We start from the raw sequence: 22214 nt of genomic DNA, 5'->3' as shown, positions 1-22214 counted from the left end.
TAAACCTACAGTTTCTTTTATTCTCTGTAATTATTTTTATGTTAGCTTCTGTGTAAACTCAATAATTTGTTCCCACATGGCAATTTATAGCAGTCCAGAGATTTTTTTATAGCCGTGGATGTTATCATTTTGACAGATGCCGGAGGCTGTTACTTGCATTGTTCTTCAGAATTTCTTCTTTGTGAGAGAGTTAGAGAAATCAATAAGAACTTGATTCCTCTTTAAAGTGTTGACTAAAACACACTGAAAAATTAACTAAGGAAGCCGAAAAGCTGAAAGCTGTTACAGTTACCCTTTTCTTACTCCTTTACACACACACGTGTACTATGAAACCCTTATACTTGCTAGTTCCTGTGAATGAGTTGATCTTATTATGGAGTCAGTTTTTAAATAGGCAAAAATGCATGAATTAATTATTTCAAATGCTGATACTATTGATTAACTTCTCTTGCCTTAGTTTCCTAATCAGCGAAGAGGGGCAGTAGGTCTCCCTCGTAAGGCTCTGTGAGGGTCAGAGAGGAGGCTGTGCCGCTGTCAGCTCCCGGCAGCTGATAGGATCCACGGAACCTAAACCGTGGTTTCGCCTGTCCATTCAGAATTCCTTTTCTCTTAAATAATAAAAACATCTTAATAATTCCAAGAAAGGCCCTAGGAAAGTCCAGTAATGAAACCCAGTGTTTTCTCTTTGAAAGGCTAAATTCCCTAAGTTCTTCGTTAGCGCATGGAGAGAAGTACTAGTGGTAAAAGCAGAAGAGGCTGAGTTGTCCAGTATTTCTGGGAAAAATTAGGTAAAACCCCTTTTACCTAAAGGGTTAGGTTGGTTGCATTTTTAAAAAATAGAAAATAATCGTAAACTAAATATTTCTATGATTTTTAACTAGTACTTCTTAACACATTATTTAGTATTTGGTTGCCCACGAACTCACTAATAGTTTTTTTTTAAATGTTTGATAGCCTAGAACTGCCTGCTACTTTAACTGAATTTTGAACTTGCCTGCTTTCAAGTGTAATGGTTTAAAACATTAAGTAAAAAGGTCACTTGTACTGTTTCGGAATGTTGTGTTTTGTCTCATTTTATTCACCGCCTGTACATGCGCCTTTTACTGTTGTTTTTCTCTTTAGCTATCCTCATAACCACCCAAGGCCATCTTCCACCTGGACAGTTTCTGGGCTGGCCACCGGGAGCTCTCTTGTGCTGGAGGGGATGGGAGAAATGCCTTTTCTCCCAGGGACCCGATGTGCTCCCCGTGAAATACTGCGTATTTCTGTCAGCACTCCAGACCTTAGCCTCCCAAATCAAATTGCTACTTGCCATCCGAGCGGAATTTCCTGCTTTGGGCTTATTCTGGCCACCTCATTATTTAATTTGGAAATGCATCATTAAATACATCATTTCATGTTGTCATTGTGAGTGTACACTCATCACAGAGCTTAAAAATAATATTATGATATTTTCTACCTAGGAGCTAAAGGTCAGTATTTTGGCTCTTGCCACCCAAATCCTGACTGGATGTGATGAAGTGTTGGAAATGCTACAGCAGGTCACAACTGCCCTCATAAATAGTGACCTAGCTGACCGTGAGCAGAGGTGAGGAACTGGCTCGTGAGCTGTGACCTGCTGCCCTTCAGGAGCAGAATTTGCTTATGAAAGCAAAGTCATTTAGAACATCAAACGTTCATTTAATAGAGCGGGATTTTTGTGAGAAGAGGTTGAAACGGCAAGTGTTTCAGTGCCAACTGCAGCGGAACTCTGTAGTGGTGCATTTAGGGGAGATTGGGCTAACAGCCGTGGCCTAAGAGGGCAGCGAGGGTGCGGTGCACAGCCTCATGGCTGACATTTGGGTCCGCCAAATCATCGCTCCCAAACTGGCCTTGCCTTCAGTTATCTGGCCCAGCACCGTGTGCCCTGGCTTCCCCCATGATGAAGACTTTAGAGAGGCAGAGATGACTTCGTAATACGGGAAATTAACTGCCATGCAAAAGATGACGCTGACGTGATGTCTTAAGATTTTACTGTAATTTTACTGCAAATACAGGAGTGACCTACCTAGAGGGTAATCTTCTCTTTCCCAGTAATAAAGCTCTTTCTTAGTCCTCCCCATTACAATGTCAGCTATGGTTTACTGTTACATCTGTGCTTATTGATGGATCAGATGCTGGTCCGAAACAACCCTACAGTGTGGTTTTTCTTCCTCTAGGCCTGTCTGTCCCCATGTCCCCGTTTCTTACCCATTCCCAGAGAGTAGGTGGCCAGATTGGAATTGGGGACAGTATAGCCCAGATAGGCATCGCACTGGGGTTTGTTAACACACAGTGTAGCCCACTCTGCTGGCACACGGTGCAGATTTGTCCTGGTGGGGGAGGGACAGTCTCGAGAGCCTGAGAGATGTGAGGTTTGCTTCTTGTTCCAATCCCAGTATCCTAAGTAGCGTCGGAGAATTTACATAACCCTCATCTTTTTTTTTTTTTTTTGAGTGAGTCACATACCTTAATTCTTCTAGCAGAGGATTGGGATATTAAGAATGTGATTTTAGGTAATCATTTTACAGTGTAGACATATGTCAGATAATTATGTTATACACCTTAAATTTATACAGCCTTATATCTCAATTATATCTCAATAAAATGGGAGGAGGTCACGAGATTTTAAAAACAAATGGAAAATCTGTGTTGTAGCCGGTTTCTTTCTCCTGTGTCAGAGACTGTGTAGCACAGCCCCCTATGGCACCACAGCCAAAGGGAACTTTGCATGTGGTAACTACCTAGAGTAGCCATTTGTATTTTAGAAGCCAATCATAAAGTGCTTCAGAGGTGCTGTGAAATGCACCGTGTAAGCTTTTGTAGCAAAACCACAGGTTGAAGGTGAAACGGCTTACTAGATGTCTGTCGTCTCCCTCTCCCTCTGCGGTGGAAGGTGGGACATTTGTGGACTGAATTGCTACAGCCGTTAAGTGCTCAAGCAATTCACAGAAATGCAGTTTAAGAGAATTTGTTGGAGAAAGATGATGGTTGCCTCGCCATGTGATTAGGAATTGCTTAAGCTATGTGTTTTCTTGAACCTTTTATAGGTTAAAAGGCTTGGAACAAGTTACTAAGGCTACTATGCTTGGTCACCTTCTTCCAGTGCTACTGACTTCGCTGATGCATCCAAATTTACAGACTCTGACCATGGCCGACGCCCTGATGCCTCAGCTAGTGCAGCTGGTCCTCTATACCAGCCAGGTAGGACCCTCCGTGTGCCAAAGCGAGCGGCTCTTCGGCCGACCCACTTGACATTGCAGCCGCGGGCGTTTATTGAAGGCCGAGTAGACATCACCATGTCTGTCAGAAGCCAAGGGGAATAATAGTAGAATGAGGAAAAATATCGTGTCCTAGAAATACACTGAAATATTAAGGGAAAACACGTCTGTTTGAATTACTTACTGTAGTCTCACAGTAAGTACGGACTGCCGGGCCACTGTGAAAATGCTGAGCTACGATGCTGCTGAGATTTTCCCATCCTGCTCCGTCTCCTGAATCCTTGCCGGCTGCTGGGGACTGATAGAAAGGATACGTGCCATTCCAGCATGGAATGAAATGGTGTTAAGTGGTCTGAGTAGCAAAGCGTTTCTTCGTGAAGGAGGGCAGACAAGGGTTGTAAAAAGATGACTAAAGTGAGAATTCTAAATATGGCTCAGTACCACGCAGGTACCTGACAGTAAGCGCTTTAAGACGTGATGATGGTTTTGTGTTTCAGACGGCTTTGCTGCTTAAAACCCAGTGTCCAGTTTTTGCCGAGGTGGGCTGTTCCCCATGTGGTGCATCAGACCAGAAGGGCAGGCTGTTCCCTGATGAGAGGTGAAAGATGCTGCTTCCTTGCAGGAACCCCTGCCTTGTTTTCTTCTGGTGAAAGCCTGGTTCTCCTTTTACAACATTGATTTTTAGCAAGGATTATGTAACTGGAAAAAAAAAAAAAAAAGAGAGAGACTCTAGGGTCAAGGTTTTGCAGATAATTATAGAATTGCTTTGTAGACTTCTAGGACCAGGTTAGAGTAAATTCCCCACAGATCAAGAGATGAGAGATTGATAGATTCTCATGTACCATAGATGGAGATGTAAAATATTACAACTTTGGCAAATAGTTTGACAGTTGTTTACAAAGTTTAACATATACCTACCACATGACCTAGCTCTTCCACTTCTGGGTACTCACACAAGAGAGAAGAAAGCATAGGTTCTTACAAAGACTTGTGTATGAAGGCTCAGAACAGCCTTAGTTAGAGTAGCCCAAGACAAGAAACAACCCAGTGTCTATTGGCAGGTGAGTGGATAAACGAATTGCAATATATCCGTATGATGGAGTCCTACTCCATAAGAAAAGGGAGTGGACAGTTGATACACACAACAGGAGTGGATTTCAGAATCCTTGTGCTGAGTGGAAGAAACCAGATTTCCCCCGCCACAAGTACATACAAGTACATACTGTATGATTCCATTTATGTGAAACTCCAGAAGATACAAACTAATTTCTAGTGATAGAAAGCAAAAAGTGATTGCCTCGATTACCAGGAAGGAGGAGGAAACTTCATTTGTATATACATATGTGCAGTTTCTTACATGTCGATTGTATCTTAAAGCTGTCTTTAAAAACACTGATCAGATAGGAACGATTTTTCCGTTTCTCTAGAGCAGGGAGCTATGCAGCCGAGGTTCACGCAGTGACTAAACTTTGTGACTTTGTTGTCCAGAAGCCCCCGTCACAGCTGCATGCTGTTAACTGATACAACCATCAGTGTGGCTGGTGTGATCTAGAAATCAGTGTGGCTGGTGTGATCTAGAACTGAAGTTTCTTTTTTTTTTTTTTTTTAAAGATTTTATTTATTTATTTGACAGAGATCACAAGTAGGCAGAGAGGCAGGCAGAGAGAGAGGAGGAAGCAGGCTCCCTGCTGAGCAGAGAGCGGATGTGGGGCTCGATCCCAAGACCCTGGGATCATGACCCAAGCCGAAGGCAGAGGCTTTAACCCACTGAGCCACCCAGGCGCCCCTAGAACTGAAGTTTCAATTGTATTTAATTCAGATGCAGTTTAAATGGCCACAGTTGACTAAGTGGCCACCATGTTGGCTAGGGCAGAGCTGAAAGAAGAGCGTTCATTCCACGACAGCTAAGTGTTGGTTGTAGGCGTTTGTATGCCGCAGCCTTGGGCTGTGAAGTCCTTGAAAGTTTAATGACAGTAGATAAGAGGACTTCGAAGGCGCTTTTCCTAGTAAAAATTACAGTAAAAAGCAGGCACATAGATTCATGGAGTCTTCAACAATCAACCTTGGGATACCAACAAAAGGGACCTTGATAGGGCAGGATACTAATCCCCATGGGATTTGGAAAGTGACAAATCTTGTAGCATCTTTTTTTTTTTTCCTGAGTAACTTGAAATGAGAGCTGGTGAGGTCCTTTCCTGGATACGAATTGGGCTTTCCTTCTTGAAAAGAGGGGAAAAATGCGAATATGTTGTCTAACAACAAAAAGGAAAAAGAGCCTTAAATATAGGAGTTTTGTAAATGTTTCTGATTGCCACTGATACCAAGCATTTACAATCCGAAAGGATTTGGAAAATAAAGTGACATATAAATCTTTTATGTTTGACTGCATGTATGTCTCCTTTTTCCTCTCCATGCTGCTAAGCTAAATCCCTTTCTCTTTGTCTGGTTTTAGGATGCTGGAAGAGAAAGAAGAGCCAGGCTTTCTCACTGGTTTAAAGATTCCTGCTCCATGGGCTGCTGGAAAGACTGTGGAGACAGTCCACCCTGTCAGAGACAACTATAAATTTAAAGAAACTGTCCACATCCCAGGAGCTCGCTGCCTGTACCTTAGATTCGACAGCAGATGCTCTTCCCAGTATGACTATGACAAAGTAAGCAAGACTGGCTTAGTACTGGCTCCACCTCCAATAAGCTGATTTCTTAGATGCTTCTTATTTTTCTTTGCTCCTGGTCACCATTCTTGACTTATTTCTGTCTGCAGATGTCTCTTTGGAGAACTTTCTTAAGATATGCCTTGAAGGGTAGTGGGTGGGGAATGAAAGAACCAGCACTCTGTGCTCCAAGAAATGTATTTTCATGACACGTTGGAAGTGTACTTCTGTAACCTTTCAAAAGTTTAGATCTGAGTCGGAGAAACTTTTCCGTACTGCTTACCTAGTCCCTTCTTTCTATGCTTGGAATTCCTGTAGACAGGCTATGTCTATTATCTAGAAAGTTTTTACTACCCATTTCTGGGGCTTCATGTATTCTTTGGGAGAAAGTGCACTTTTAGAAGTTTCAGATGTACTAGGATCTATTTTATTTTTATTTAAATTATTTTTTCATTGTTGTCAGCACCTCTAGGCCCATGTAGATTTTGAGAAAGAATAGTTTCCAACCTAGTGACTTAATAATTTTAAATGAAAGGAAACATTTGAGGGGTTGTAGGTTGTGGTTGGTTGTTTTTTTTTTTTTTTTTCTGTTTATATTGTTGCATTGCAAACTGCCATGTTGTACTTAGGAGGAAAGGTGAATGAACTTGTGACACATAACCTTGTACGAGAACAGCTGAAGGATTATCAAATAGCCTTGTACATATACAGGACTACTTTTATGTAGATTGTTGTTAGCTATCTGTCATCTCTGTGAACTGTGTAAGGGCAGAAATCTGAAATCCCATCCAGGAAGATTAGTAAGTGAAAAATAAAGGACTTCTTAACAGTATATACTCTGATAAGGTGAAACATATCACTCAACAAATTATAGAATCCTCTTTCCCATCATCTTTTAGGACAGGGAAGACTCCCAGGTATCTAGAGGGGTTTAAGGTTTGCTTCAAAAATCACTTTAGCTGGAGGCAGGGGAATTTAGAAAACGGTCTTTGGTAGGCCTTTCAGAGAATAAATCTCCTGCCATCAGCCTGTCCCTGATGGCACTTAATAGCTCCTGTCATCAGCTACCCCCATTTCCTATATTAAAGTGCTATGACTGTTTAAAATAGAAATGGAGAGATGGGCATATCAGTCGGTGTCATTTTGTTTCTCCTTTAAAAACCAGTCATTTGCATCTTCTGACGCATGCTAGCCAGCACCTGCCATGCGCGCCAGTGTTCAATGTGCAGGTACAGGGAGACGTACTCCACAGATAAAAGTAACATTTACCTTTCCAGTGGTCCCTGGTTGGGGTCAGCAAAGATCTGACAGGGTAAGAGAGCACACCATGATACATGTCAAGGGTTAGAAGCATAGCTTCTGGATCCACACTGAGCTCTCTTGTGCGGTCAGAGGTGGTCAGAGCGCATGTTCAAAGACAGATTTGGAACTTACAGAACCCAGAGCCTCTTTCTTCCAGTGGAAGTATTTGAATGCCAAATGACCTCTAAATGTTTCTCTTGCATATTAGAAAGTTGGTTAATTGGATTTAAATGAATAACCTTTATTGAAGAAAAATATTGACACGCGAAAGCTGACCCAAGAAGCAGCAGCCCCCTTTCTGGCCTAAATTTGTGTCATTTTCTTTTTATACCATTAAGCAACATTCTAAAGATATATGGCTTGTTTTCAATTTGTTGCATTTTTAAAAATCCTCATTCATTGACTTTTTGGTTTTTGTGTATGTGTGTGTGTTTTATTTGTTTTTGCCTTTATTTTTTTGTGTTAGATACAGCCATCTTTCCATCTGTATTTGCTCACTTTATCAATTTGGGGGAGGACTTAAAGGGGCAAACTGTACCTGTTATTAATGAATTAAATGTCATGACTTAGCATTAAAATAACTACTTAAAACATATATGTATAACAGCCAAATAGAACTATGTTAATGTGAGGTCCCCCAAGCAATATTTGGCAATATTTTGTTGTACCCAAACTAGTATCAGTTGTACCTTAAAAATCAGGGAATATTAGCTCTATAATAATGACACCAGTGCCTGGTTATAAATGTGTTTTTAAACAAACATTTTTTTGCAGCCTTTTTATTTGTAGATGTTGTTTTTGTTTTTCTTTTACAGTCTAACAGTATATTTTCTGTTTTGAAGTTGGTGATATATGCGGGGCCTAACACAAACAGTAGGAAGGTTGCTGAGTATGGAGGCAACACACTGGGATATGGCAGCCGTAGTGTCTTAGGAACTGGCTGGCCCAAAGACTTGGTGAAGGTATGGTATCCAGTCAGATCCACTTCCTAGAAAAGAAAAATGAACCCTCATTCCCTCTGGGCCCGAGTATTAACTCCAATTCCAGAAAAAAAAAAAAGCAATTGTCCATGGGTGCTTTTGTTGAGATGGGGCTATCTTGCCAGGCCTGGAAACTCGACTACCTCATTCAGAATGACCATTCTTTGACTTTCAGGGCCTCGGACCCCTGTCCACTCCGGAGCTAGGATCTGTTCTCCAGGGACTGAGTGCTCACAGCATTTCCCTCCCTGTGCATTAAATGGCCCGCTAGTTCTTCCAGCCTGCTTCTTCTCTGCCCTCTCCTGTGATGGGTATTCTAGAACACAGGGCCACTGCAGTTTAAAAAAGTGGAATCAATGTTTTCACAAAATGAGTTTGGGCCTTTGGAGCAGTACTAATGATCCATTCTCAAATTGCTTTGTAATCTGGGCCCTGGAATAATAACATATCTACCTAGAATATGATTATGAACTGAGATGCCCACTAAAACCTGAAAACTGCTCCGAAGTCCGTTCTTGGAGCCTTGATCTCAAATGCATTATGTACCCTCTTTAATTCAGTCACAGACAACAAGTTATGTCCAGGCGTCTAGACTGGATGTATCCAAACCCACATCAGCACGACACTTGTAATCATTGTTTCATTTCCTACACTGTGTTTCTTACTCGTGGTGTTGGTTCTGTAAAACAGAGCAAGGTCTTCCAGCACTCTGTGTTCTTGAAGATACGGGACGTTTGCCTACTGTACCAGCACGAGTGAGGTGGTGAAGTGGGCAGGGGGAGGGCAGAGAGAGTAGAAGCCTGAGGGATTTATTTAAATTATGCTCAAGATTTACTCTTTACTCTGATCCTGCTGTTGGGCAGTCATGGCCCATTTCACAGATGCCCCATCCCCAAACCTACCTCGTCAGGAGAGACACCCAAGAGCTTGGTGTCCAGATGAGAGGGGATAGAATTTGAGTCAAGTGATTGAGAAAAGGAGTAAAATATTGCAGTGGTCCTTTTGAAAGTAAATCTCTGAAATTCATTGCTCTCTTGAAAATCATGTGTCTTGTTTTTAAAGTGTATTTTCCCCCCCTTAAATTTTAAGGTGGAAGGAGATACAGTCACCTTCTCCTTTGAAATGAGAAGTGGCCGTGAACACAACACTCCCGATAAAGCTATGTGGGGCTTTGCTTGCACAGTTCGCGCTCAGGTACTTGAATCTAACCACTGCTGTGGGCATAATGTACTTTCTCCTGTGTGCCTTGGTTACATACATCATATTTGCCCTGGAAATAGGGCAGAATATGAGCTGCGGTTTCATCCATCTCTTCCATTTGGCATTCCTAGACTATCATAAGTAGTAGTCTCATGGAATAAAACTAGCTGTGACCTAAAATTCATTTGGCAGCGCAGACAGAATCCATTGCTAGGGGCTCCGTCTTCAAAGCCTGGAGAGGTGATCTGCCTCCAGCATCTTTCCGTAGGGCGAAGAAGACTCAAACACCTAGTGGAAGCAAGCACTGGGATTCTGGGTTTTTCGAATAGTGGGATCAGATTTTCATTCTATTCTCAAAGGCTCATCTTGCTAGTCTAGGTCTGTCTCTGCTTAATTACCCACATTATATGCTGTATATGGGTTTAGTCTACTCCTTTTAGTGGTGCCAAATAGTTACTTCCCCCAGCAATCTACATAAATTCTTTTCCCTTGGGGGGCGGGCCCGAGTGGTAGTTCTTCTAACCCCTTGAGTTGCCTGATTTGTGAAGCTTATTCTAGACTTGGAGATTGCTCGAGTTTAGCCAGCCTAACACACACTAGAGTGGAACCGTCTGCTAGAATGAAAGCTCCGTGAGGGCAGGAATCTTTTTCTCTGCTGTGTCTCAAGCACCTAGAATAATATGCTCAGATGTTTGTTGAATGAATTTAGTATAAGGGATTCACAGCATCTTGGTTCGAGCTCAGGATGGAGGTGACAAAACAAAACCATGACTTACACCCGGATAGGCACGGCAGAGAGGAATCCAGCCAAAGAATCTTGCATGAGATTTGTGCTGTCTCTAATATGGAGTCTTACCAGCTCTTCTCTCTCCAGAATTGTGTTGAGACTTCACTCTGTGGTCATTGCCCCCTGCCACCATCTTTCTCCTCATGGTGTTGGGGACAGTCCCTGTGTCCCATAGCAGTGACACACGCTGCTGCTCTGTGAGCCCCTGTGGTCAGGGACATCACAGCGTGGTGCAGCCCAGGTGCGGGAGCTCCGCTGTGTACACTGACCCGTGTGGTTTGCCCCTGTCTGCGTTGTAGGAGTCGTCGGAGGATGTATCGGGAGGCTTGCCCTTTCTGGTAGACCTGGCTTTAGGTCTGTCTGTGTTAGCTTGTTCCATGTTGAGAATCCTGTACAATGGACCAGAAATTACCAAAGAAGAAGAAGCCTGTCAGGAGCTATTGCGGTCCAAACTTTTACAAAGGTAAAAGGCTCAGCTAGGGCTAGTTTTGCTCACAAAGGAAAAAGGACTTCGCGTGGAAAACTACTTCTAGTCCATTTCCCTGCTCATTGTGCAAACTGCCTGACAATCCCATGGGTGTCATTGTCATTAAGAAAGAAGGTGAAAATTATACCAAAGTGCCTTCTGGCCCTTACTTGACTGAATTTGAAATTACAGCCTTGAATGCATAAGCTTTTCTCCAACCCACATGTTGTATAATTAAATTAGAGGATCCCCAGAAGGTTGAGTAGATGAATGATAAAGCAAACCTATCAAAATGTTTATTCTAGAATCTAGGAGGTGGGTATCTGGACATTACCCATGAGATGCTTTCAACTTTTCTGTATATTTAAAATTTTTCATAATAAAATGTTGGGGAGGAGGTAGATTCCCAAAGATGTGGTTTCGTACAATGCTCATGTTCCTTTAGCCTCTGGAGAATGTTTGATGAATGCTTAACACGTCATGTGATCCTTCATAGGTTTGATGTATCTGCAAGCTTTAAGTAGCTTTCCAGGTGGAAGAGGAAATGAAGGAGCCTCTTTTCTGTCTGTTCAGGTGCCAGTGGCAGGTGGAGGCCAATGGCGTGATCTCTCCTGCCCTTACTCCAAGTCCGTCTCCACTGCCACTGACCATCGAGGAAGACAGAGAATTCACCTACCCCTCTGACGTCCTCGTGCCTCCTGTTGGAAACTACTTTGACCTGCCCCGGATCAGGCTTCCTCCAGGAATCATGATAAAGCTCAGGGAAATTTCTGGGCGTGCTAGACCTCAATTCAGACCAAGTATAAAGTACGTTTCTAAATAGTGTGTTATTTTTCCCCTTGGAAAAAAAAAGTTTAAACCATGGAAGGGGGTAAATTTCTTCTCCTTCTAATGAACCTTTAATTTTTTTTGAACCTTTAATTTTATATTTACTTAATGAACACTAACCATAGTACCCCCCCTTCCCCAACCCCACCCCAGGTGACATTCCATGCCATTGGGTCTCAAGGTGTGGGTCCCCAGTCAGCAGCACTAGCATCACGTGGGCCCCTGTTTGCTCTTGGGCCCCGTCGTACACCTGTGGGATCAGAACCTCTGAGGATGGGGTCCAGTAATTAAGGTTTTGATAGGTTTTCCGTAGGATTCTGAAGCATGCTAAAGTTTGACAAGTTCTAGATTTTTCTCAGGTGGTTTGACTGTCTACTTGTAGTCCTCAACTTTTGGTTTCCTTAGTCCAGGGAGAGATGGTGAGGGGTCTTTAATCTGGAATGTGAGGTCTTGCACTTACAAATGGCTTTGTGGTATTCTTGTTTAAAGTCTGTTTGGTAGCCTCTGCCCTGTCTTCTGAGGCATGATTGGCCATTTCAGAGAGAAAAAAATTTAAGGATAGTTGAAATTTAAAGTGAAAAATATGGAAACGCGATTCCTTTTCAGCCCAACATCCGTATGTACGAAATACCACAAGACAAGATGTTGTATAAAATTAATTAGTACATACACGGCTCCAAAGATCTTTTGTTAGTCTTAGACCTCTTCCAGCTTTAATATGACTCTAGCTCAAAATATAAAATTAAAGACAATGGGGTCTCTTTAAGTTTGGTTTTCACTTTATCAGCTGATGTCAGTTTTGTCAGTTAAACATTAAATTATTGCCAACTTGGTATGAAAGCCATCATAATGTTCATGCTTCTTTATTGTAATAAAGAAGTTGTGGTGAATATTTAATATATTTACATCAAAGCCTACACTCTTGAGTGTATTGAGTACAGGATTAGTAATTTGAGAGCCTGGCATCTATCTGACTAGTTTCTGTTGTAACCATAGAGAAGTGATTCAGCCAGATGTGATGGAGGAAATGGTGGTATCCTGTGTTATTAAGCACTTGAACTTGGTTGATGCTCTGCAGTCCCTAATAAATTTCCAGTATCAAGAAGAACATGCTGAAGAATATGACTTACTGTGTAAAATTATGGGAGAGACCTTCAAGAAACTCAATGCCATGGAGAGACAGCTGCAGGTAAGTGAAGGCCAGAGTGTTTAGACTTCTCTCACACATTAATCTCTCACATTAAATTTCTTTCCTAGAAATTTAATGAAGTTTAAAAAATGACCTGAAAGGGCGCTTGGGTGGCTCAGTCATTAGGCATATTTGCCTTCATCTCAAGTCGTGATCCCAGGGTCCCGGGATCAAGCCCCGCACTGGACTCCCTGCTCAGCGGGAAGCCTGCTTCTCCCTCTCCCACTCCCCCTGCTTGTGTTCCCTCTCTCGCTGTCTCTCTCTCAAATAAATAAATAAAAATCTTTAAAAAAAAGAGTATCATTTAAAAAAGTGTTTTAAAAGGTTAGGACTAAAATTTCCAAATTCGCAGAGTGTACTTGTTTTTATTTTACATCTCTTCTCACGTTGTTTTATTTTTTTAATATAATCTATCAGAGTGTTGCAGAATTGGAGCAGAAATGGCAAAGCGAGGTTGATGATGCCATGCAGGGAAAGCTGGAGAACAACATGCCTTTCTTCTATGATTACCATTTCAATGAGGTGAGCAAGTTGTGTGATTTATCACTGGGGCACTGGTATTTATAGTGCAAAGGCGTGTGTGGGGCGAGGGAAGGAAACCAAATAGTGTTACCTCTTAAAATGTTTCCCACGCCAAAATGTACCCATTCTTTACAAAGGTTAAATAAAATTGATTAGATCAACATATCAACAGTACAAATACAAATTGTTAGTTGTTTTTAACTGATTGATAGTTTTACCATCATCATAATTTGCTTGCAAGCTTTAGGAAATGAAGAGCAGTTATAAGCACTGAAGAAGTCCCCAGAAAGTACTCGATGCCATTTATAATCATTAAAATATCAAAGAATAACTTACAGATGTGCTTTGGCATAGAAATGTGGACCAGAGGTGGTGTATTGTTTTTTCCCCCCCGAAATTCTCTGTTCCTTTTGACATGAACAGTAAAACTCACTTTTTGCAGATCCTGCCTACCATCTTTTCTTGATTTTTCCTTCTTTAGAACAAAATGAAAGAACTAGAACTTTTGTGTTCAATGAAAGAAGTCTCCTTTGATGGAAATGATCTTGAAAACATGGTCCTGTCACTGAGGTTAGTGATGTTAATGACTGTGTAAAGCTGATTTACTGCCTTGATGCTTAAGACAAGATGTGAAGATTTTTAAAAATCGTATGCATTCACTAAATATTTGAGTTGGAACTCATTTGTAAACTTGGAAATTTTGATTTCGGCCTTCAAAAGTTAGCATACAGGCAACCGAAACTGGGCCAAAGGAACTAAAATTGGTGCATTTATAACACTGCTCTCTCGGCTAGGGGAAGGGGAGCGATATTTATCAGATTTCTTTTGCTTTGTTTCCCTCTATTTGTTGTATCCTTTGTCATTAAAGAACACTGGTTTTGGTGAACGTGAGAACGACTAAATGCACATCAGCCTTTCTTTATAGGGAGAAGTTCCTACAAGAAGTGAATTCTCTCATTCAGAAACCCTCGCACCCACTGGCTAAAACGAAGACGTTAGTGAAGAGTTTAATGAACCGAGCCGAGCTCTTGTTGCACGTCACCATCGCGGCCCAGTCCGGCCTCACAAGAAGCATCTCGGGGACCCCTGCGGAAACACCGGGTACAAAGCCAGCCCCGTGCAGGCACTCTGTGCTATTCCATCTCGTAGATTTCTCTCATAGATTTTGAGATCTCATACTCAAAGCCAAAAACAGACTTTGCGTTGACTTCAGGTGGTGTTTTGTAAGTCAGTTGAGCATCAGGGCTACCTCCCCACCTGCCTCATTCAGTTTTTCTTGGGAGCCCAGTGACATCTGTTTTTATAATCTAATGCCCCTTACTTTTAGTTTAAGGCTTATCATTTTCCTAGTAGCACGTCTAATTAGATAGTCAACATTGTGAATCTTGTAGTGCATCATATTTTCCTCTTAAAACTGAGTTTGCATTGCACCTTTAGTAATTATGTGCAACCTTCTGACATGAATTTTCAGTATTTTCCTGGTCACGTTTTAATTGTTAGCCTGAAAGGACATTTCCCAGAGAAGTCAATGAGCCTTCTATCTGAAGCTGGATCCCCAGCACCAAGCATAGCCCATAATGACAGTTGTTAATTCTTGTCCTGAGAGAGCAGGATGAGTAAACATGAGACCCCGTGTTATCAAACCCCATAGCCTGATGGACACTGCCAAGTAGACGAACCTGTTTTCATCCCAGCTGAGTACACAGGCTCCCCTCACACGGGAGAGAAGTCTAGGGTGGTTCAGGTGTCTGACCCTAGTGAAAGGAGACCATTTGCTGAGAACATCAGGGGGAGTGTGCCAAGCCTACAGTATGATCACATACTGAGATCATCTGCTGACCGTGTCCCTGGTCATGAGGCCTTGGTTAATTAAAGATCCCATGTAAAGACTTAACCACTCAGTGAGGCTATGATGCTTTCCAAGAGGCTCTTGCCATCAGAGACCATGAACCAATAGTTTGCTGAGCAATAACATCTTCAAAAATGTTTTTAGACTGAAACTGCCTAACCATTCTTTTTTTTTTTTTAAGGTTTTAAAAAATTTATTTATTTGACAGAGAGATCACAAGTAGGCAGAGAGGCAGGCAGAGAGAGAGGAGGAAGCAGGCTCCCTGCTGAGCAGAGAGCCCCATGTGGGCTTGATCCCAGGACCCCGGGATCATGACCCAAGCCGAAGGCAGACACTCAACCCACTGAGCCACCCAGGCGCCCCAGCTGCCTAACCATTCTTAGGACAGAGTCAAGATAAACCTCTTCTCTACTTTTTTTCCCTTGGATGATCTTTATATATAGTTTTGTCATCTACCATCAAAGTGTTCTTTTGTAATTACAACCATTTCCCTGGGTAGTGCTAAGGAAGGCCCAGTCAGAGTCTAGCTCAAGCGTGATATTTACTCACACCAACTTGATCGAAGACAAGGTACCACCAAATGTCAGTAAGTCAGCTAAATAAATCTAGGATTCAAGGGGGGGGAGGAAAGGCTGTCTCTGGAAAAGAAAAATGGGTTTAGATTTATTTGAATTAAGAAATTTTTGATTCTAGAAATGACCTTCTCTGTCCTCTCTGGCTTTTTAGAATGCTTATATGAGGGTGAAGGCTGAGAGTTGATGAAATCAAATGAATCTTGCAGCCTTTTTTTCCAACCAAATATAATAAAATATTACAGTTTTTCGCACTGAAATAATTTTTGACCCTAATATCTAGGTTTTAAAAAATGGGCCTAAAAATCATCAGCGTGCTGTGCTAGCTGGTTTGGTAGATGAACTCTCCTAGAAAGCGAAGATACTCTTAGTCTAGTAGGATAGCTGTTGTTGCTGTCCTTACAAATCAGATGGCATGTATGCCAACGTTTTTATCCCTTTCTGTTCCAGCTTGTAAATCAGCTTCAGAAACAAAGGTGATATCTCATGCTGTGCGACAGCCTGTTTTTCTTCGCAGCATGTCAGCTCCTTCTGATCTGGAAATGATTGGTAATGAGGATTTGGAATTTACCAGAGCAAATCAGAGGTAAACGGCTAATGGCCAAGGTTGGATCCCCACATGCCCCCAAACACCTTCATCAGAGCTCACTCCCCAAGTTGAGGGTCTTGTTTCGTGATCTTGCTCTGTTTGGTTTTCCTATAGGCGGCGCCACGTGACCAGCCACCGCAGCAGCTCCTTTACCCTCCTGCAGTCACTGGCCATTGAGGACAGCAGAGACAAGCCCACCTACAGCGTCCTGCTGGGCCAGCTGTTTGCTTTCATCGGCACCAACCCTGACCAAGCCGTAGGTCACGTTTTGCCGACTACAAAGGAATAGCACCTAGCAGCACGGGGTGGGGCGGGGGGGACGGGACTGTGTCAGCCCCCAAGAGTCAAGTGGACTTCCTTCTCATGCCTTTCAGGTGTCCAGCAGCAGCTTTCTTTTGGCCGCACAGACGAGGTGGCGGCGGGGCAATACTCGCAAACAGGCGCTGGTGCACATGCGGGAATTGCTTACGGCCGCTGTGCGCGTCGGGGGCGTGACCCACCTCGTGGGTCCAGTGACTATGGTCCTGCAGGGAGGACCCAGGTCAGTTATTTCTCGTAGTTCATACCTTCCTGACCAGGGTGGGCAAAAGGCCTTCATTCCAAAGATGACTCTTGAAGCCAAATCATAGACAGTAGTATTTACTGGTGTTTTCCCCTAAAATATTATATATATATATATATTCTTTTAGTGTTCCACAATTTTGTCACAACATCAGCATATGTAGCAGAAAGCAGAAGTCTCTTTACCCCGCTTCCCCTCCTAGATCCCATCCCTAAGAGCTGCTTGTAACAGCTACACACCCACAAATGGCTGTGTAATTCTCTTTGTACACAGAAGTGTGTATATGTATGATTTTTTTTCCTAAGTCAGATTATATTATACTGTAATAGAACACTGCCATGGGAATTGTTTTATTCAGTGTATCTTGGATATATCTGTCTTTTCATGTCAATGCATGTAGTTCTGGTTTATAGTTTTGAAGAACCTCGTGGACCTGCAGGTGTGGATGGCTGTGTCTTCCTTAACTCCTCCCCTCCTGGTGGACACATAGCTCCTCATGGACACATGACACATTTTTTCTGTTTTACTGATGTATAGTCAACATCCTTATACTTAGATTTTTGTGTACTTTTGTGCTTATTTTTACTGGATCAATTTCTAAAAACCCAATTGTAGATATGAACTTTGAAGAAGGTTTTATAACTTACTGGTGAGGAGTTTTTCTATACTATTCCCTACCGGGCTCCCAAGATCTTCAGATAGAAATAGAAAGGGCATTTGTCTACAGGTCCTGGACTAGAGTTGTCTAGAGCTACTTGTGTCTCCTGACAGCTTTTTGAGAAATTCTGGCCAGCAAGCAGAGAGCAGTGGCTGAAGGAAAATGCGTTAACTAAGAGTAACGTGAATATCTTGAGAAATTTCCGTATCAATCAGGAAAGGCCGGGTTACTGTTTGGAAACAAAACTCTCCAAAACCTCTGGTTTATAAAACAGGACTTCAGTTCTTGCTCATGTCCAGCACAGGTGTGCCCCAGTCTTGGTAATCCCGGAGAGCCTGGGTTAGAGGAAGGGAGCGCCATCTCGAAAGCTGTCTGTCCCCTTCACATGCTCACCCAACCAGAGTGGTGCCCAGGAGGCAGAGTGAATAGCACTGGCCACCACAGCTCACTTCCAGAATATTTCTCCATAACCCTGGCAGCATTTTTCCTTTTCCCCTCAGTTAGTAATGTCATGTCAGACATTTCAAAAAATGCAGAAAATCCCTAAGTACAAAATAAAAATAAAATAGGTACTGTAAATCCAGCACCTTAAGGTAAAACCTGTTAACATTCTAGTGTATCTGTTCTGCCTTTATTCAGACCATAGACAGCCCCTGTAATGTTTTTAGTAGTTTGCATAGCACTGCCTCCTATTCCTGAACCTTTACTCAGATTCAATCCTGATTTTCCAACCTTAGATTTTATTTACTTATTTTTACTATTATAAACTGTATTCTGTAGCATATCCTTGTAGGTAAATCCGGATAGTTCCAGTTTAAAACTAATATTAATCGGGGTGCCTGGGTGGCTCAGTGGGTTAAGCCGCTGCCTTCGGCTCAGGTCATGATCTCAGGGTCCTGGGATCGAGTCCCGCATCGGGCTGTCTGCTCAGCAGGAAGCCTGATTCCTCCTCTCTCTCTGCCTGCCTCTCTGCCTACTTGTGATCTCTCTGTCAAATAAATAAAAATAAAATCTTTAAAAAAAAAAAAAAAACCAACATTAATCGCTGTAGAATCTACCCCAGATCATGTGTTTACATTGGGAAAGTCTTCTATCAGTTGGATTCTCATACTCTGCTAATAATCACAGTGTGGACTTGAAAAGGACACTTAGTTTATTTGGGCCTTGATTTTGTCATTAGTACAATTGCATTTATAAAACTCTTTGCTGCATAGGATATTATAGGCGTGTTTCAGATGATTTCCTTATTAAATGCATTCGGGTCATGTGGAGTACCATTCTTTTGCCCTTAGAGATACTGTGGACTTTAACCTTGTAAGGCTCCAAGTTGTCCTGGTAGAGATCCCTGCTTGACTTGACTTAGCCTCGAAGTTCCCAGACTTTTCTAGAGTGTGGGCATTGTCTTTGAGGCAACTTTAGATATGCTGCCTGATAGTCTTCCGTGGTCCTGTAGCCCGGGAAACACTGGTGATCTCCAAGATCCCTTCAGTTCTCGATCCCTCTAGACACTCTTGGGTTTCTCAGAAGAACACTCTGCTCTTATGTTCACTGTCACTCTTCTAACGTGGTTCAAGTAACCTTCGCTTTGGTTCTGTTTCGTAGAATTGAAGAACTAACCTGTGGTGGGATGGTGGAGCAGGTCCAGGAAGCCTTCGGGGAGACCATGACCTCTGTCGTGTCTCTGTGTGCTCGTTACCCTATTGCGTGTGCAAATAGCATCGGACTCTTGTGTACCATACCTTATACCAGGTAAGGAAGGCAATGCTTCACAATGTGAGTTACACTGCAGTGCGGTTGCTTAAAGAAAAATATTTTTAGGGTGCCTGGGTGGCTCAGTGGGTTGGGCCGCTGCCTTCAGCTCGGGTCATGGTCTCGGGGTCCTGGGATCGAGTCCCGTGTCGGGCTCTCTGCTCAGCAGGGAGCCTGCTTCCTTCACTCTCTCTCTGCCTGCCTCTCTGCCTACTTGTGATCTCTCTCTGTCAAATAAATAAATAAAATCTTTAAAAAAAGAAAAATATTTTTAAATTAAAAAATTGGGTGGGGGCACCTGGGTGGCTGAAATCAGTTAAGCATCTGCCTTGCGCTCAGGTCATGATCCCTGGATCGTGGGATCGAGCCCTGCAACCGGCTCTCTGCTCAGCAGGGAGACTGCTTCCCTCTCTCTCTCTGCCTGCTGCTCTGCCTGCTTGTGATCTCTGTCTGTCAAATAAATAAATAAAATCTTTAAATATATATATATAGTTAAATTTTTTTTTTAAGTTTTAAAAATTGAGAGTTTTTGGCTTTGATTGTCCAGTGACACTATCGCTATGATTAAAGGAGCTTACCTCCTGACAGATACCTAAAGTTACTGTGTAAATTCCTTATTGTTGAATTTTTCCTACATGATCAGAATTGGCCAATAGGGACTGTATCACATTGTCAAAATGGAGAAGTTTGAAGGAAAGTAAAAGATCCCTAGAAAATTTTTTAACATATTCGGCAAAAACTTTTTACAAATGCATTTATTTTCTCAGTGGCGTAATAATAAAATTCATAAGTTTTTTATATGACGAATGGGAATCTTGAGTTGATTCCATCAATTTTTACTTAGCTACTCTATATGAACAAACCAAAACTTGAAGTTCTTTATTTATGAAGGAAATCCTCATTGAAAAGAAACATTTCCGTGTTCAGTTATGCATGATACCATCCTAAGTAATAGGCAAAGAACTACACTGACTCGTTTTATGCCCTTTTGATAACCTGAATCTTAAACCCAAGGGCTGGTCAGTGACATTTACTGTGTGGAACTTTCCTCCTGGCCAGGAGTGAAGAGAAGTGCCTGGTACGCAGCGGCCTCGTTCAGCTCATGGACCGACTGTGTAGCCTAAGCAGTCAGACGGAGTCCAGCTCCAGTGAGAAACAAACCAAGAAGCAAAAGGTGGCCACCATGGCCTGGGCAGCTTTCCAGGTGCTCGCCAACCGCTGTGTTGAGTGGGAAAAAGAAGAAGGTAAGAAGAAGGCTTCCATTTTAGAATTCATTGACTTCTTCTGTTGACACGTTTATTTAATTATTTGTGCTGGCTGGGGGAAAGAAAGGCTATATTAAATTACAGAACCAGATGGTTTAATTAATGATTTCGTGACAGCCTCTTCATCAGCATGCATCTCTGAAAATTTATGGCTACGCTATGACATTAAATGATTATCCTAACCCAGGGCGCGTGGTGCTCAGTGAAATAAGGCAGACACAGAGAGACAGCTACTGAGTGATTTCCCTTATATGTGGAATCTGAAAAAGCCAAATTCCTAGAAACCAAGAGTAGAACAGCAGTTGCCAGGAATTTTAGGAGGAGATGTGGGGAGATGTTGGTCAAAGGGTCAGACTTCCAGTTATGAGATGAGTAAGTTCTGGGGTCTCATGTAAACTGGGATAGTAAAAATATAGTTAGGAGGTAGCACTTGAAAATTCAATGAAGCCAGTTCATAGAAATATTTGTTTGGGACTGACTACAGTGTTGACAAAAAAAACATGGAAGATATCTTCTCAATTTCCTGGCTTACTGTACTCTTCTAGGGTCGTATTATTCCCCACCGCCACCCCTAGCTTTACTGACACATGACTGACAAATACAAATTGTATACAATTTAGATTATAGAATGTGATTTTTTAAAAAAGATTTTATTTATTTGGCAGAGATCATAAGTAGGCAGAGAGGCAGGCAAAGAGAGAGAAGGTGAAGCAGGCTCCCTGCTGAGCAGAAAGCCTGATGTGGGGCTTGATCCCAGGACCCTGAGATCACGACCTGAGCCGAAGGCAGAGGCTTAACCCGCTGAGCCACCCAGGCGCCCCTAGAATGTGATTTTTTAAAAAAAGTGTACAATGTGATTTTATATATATATATATATATATATATATGTGTGTGTGTGTGTGTGTGTATTTACATTGTGAAATGATTACCACAATCCAGTTAATACATCCATCTAAGTAAAGTTGAAGGATGATGTCTCCATGATACCCCAGGCGTATGTATAGAGCTTGGTTACTGATCTGTTCATTCGCTGTATGTTTTGTTGTCTTGAGAGTCAGGCACAAGATGAGCAAGCATTGCTCTTCCTTGTAAGAAATAAGGTGCAGGGGGAGATAGAGCAATGAGCAAATGATTGTGGTGCGGTCAGTGCCATAACTGAGGTGCATGCGAAGTGCCGGGCCAGCACACAGGTTCCTCCAGACCAGCGGTGCTAGAGATCAGGCAGAGCTTCCCAAGAAGGTGACATGTGAGTTATTCTTACAGGTTAAAGAATGTTTCCATGCAGAAAAACTGTGTGTAGGCACAGGGATCCAAGAGAGCATGGGAAGTTCAGGAATGACAATTATTTTGTGTGGCTTTTTACAAGAGCTTCTTGGGAGGGGGAAACCTCTGGAACTACAGTGAAAATGGGAAGATCCCGAAAGGTCTTTAATTGTGTTTGAGGAGAGAGAGGGTAAGAGTTAAAAATCAAGAGGTCTTCATCACAGTTTAAAAAAAAAAAAAAAGAAAGTGATTCTTCCATGATAATCGAAGTATGTTCCTTGTTTTGTTTGAATTGTATTCTGTTTTCTTTTTTTTTTTTTTTAAGATTTTATTTATTTATTTAACAGACAGAGATCACAAGTAGGCAGAGAGGCAGATAGAGAGAGAGGAGGAAGCAGGCTCCCTGCTGAGCAGAGAGCCCGATGCGGGACTCGATCCCAGGACCCTGAGATCATGACCTGAGCCGAAGGCAGAGGCTTTAACCCACTGAGCCACCCAGGCGCCCCTGTATTCCGTTTTCATTGAGAATAATGTCTTTCGGAG

General features: G+C 42.3%; 1 protein-coding gene across 8 annotated transcripts in view; it reads left to right on the top strand.

Annotated features, from left to right (window-relative positions):
• Positions 1-22214, top strand: part of HECTD4 (HECT domain E3 ubiquitin protein ligase 4) — a 182887-nt gene that overhangs the window by 98228 nt on the left and 62445 nt on the right. For 4 of the 8 annotated variants that reach the window (XM_059408459.1, XM_059408455.1, XM_059408458.1 and 1 more), the window contains exons 18-34: positions 1464-1588; positions 3069-3222; positions 3737-3837; positions 5692-5890; positions 8035-8154; positions 9262-9366; positions 10459-10622; positions 11199-11432; positions 12450-12642; positions 13060-13164; positions 13646-13734; positions 14090-14265; positions 16036-16171; positions 16289-16430; positions 16549-16715; positions 18997-19143; positions 20203-20387. In XM_059408459.1, coding sequence (XP_059264442.1) covers positions 1464-1588; positions 3069-3222; positions 3737-3837; positions 5692-5890; positions 8035-8154; positions 9262-9366; positions 10459-10622; positions 11199-11432; positions 12450-12642; positions 13060-13164; positions 13646-13734; positions 14090-14265; positions 16036-16171; positions 16289-16430; positions 16549-16715; positions 18997-19143; positions 20203-20387 — 2542 coding nt within the window. Of the gene's footprint in view, positions 1-1463; positions 1589-3068; positions 3223-3736; positions 3838-5691; positions 5891-8007; positions 8155-9261; positions 9367-10458; positions 10623-11198; positions 11433-12449; positions 12643-13059; positions 13165-13645; positions 13735-14089; positions 14266-16035; positions 16172-16288; positions 16431-16548; positions 16716-18996; positions 19144-20202; positions 20388-22214 lie in introns of all 8 variants that reach the window. The other 4 variants (XM_059408453.1, XM_059408456.1, XM_059408452.1 and 1 more) reach the window with 1 other exon arrangement.

The sequence above is a fragment of the Mustela nigripes genome, chromosome 8 (assembly GCF_022355385.1).
Source record: "Mustela nigripes isolate SB6536 chromosome 8, MUSNIG.SB6536, whole genome shotgun sequence".
Classification (NCBI taxonomy): domain Eukaryota; kingdom Metazoa; phylum Chordata; class Mammalia; order Carnivora; family Mustelidae; genus Mustela; species Mustela nigripes.
Note: the sequence above shows the minus strand (reverse complement) of the source record. Positions and strands in the feature narration are given on the sequence as shown.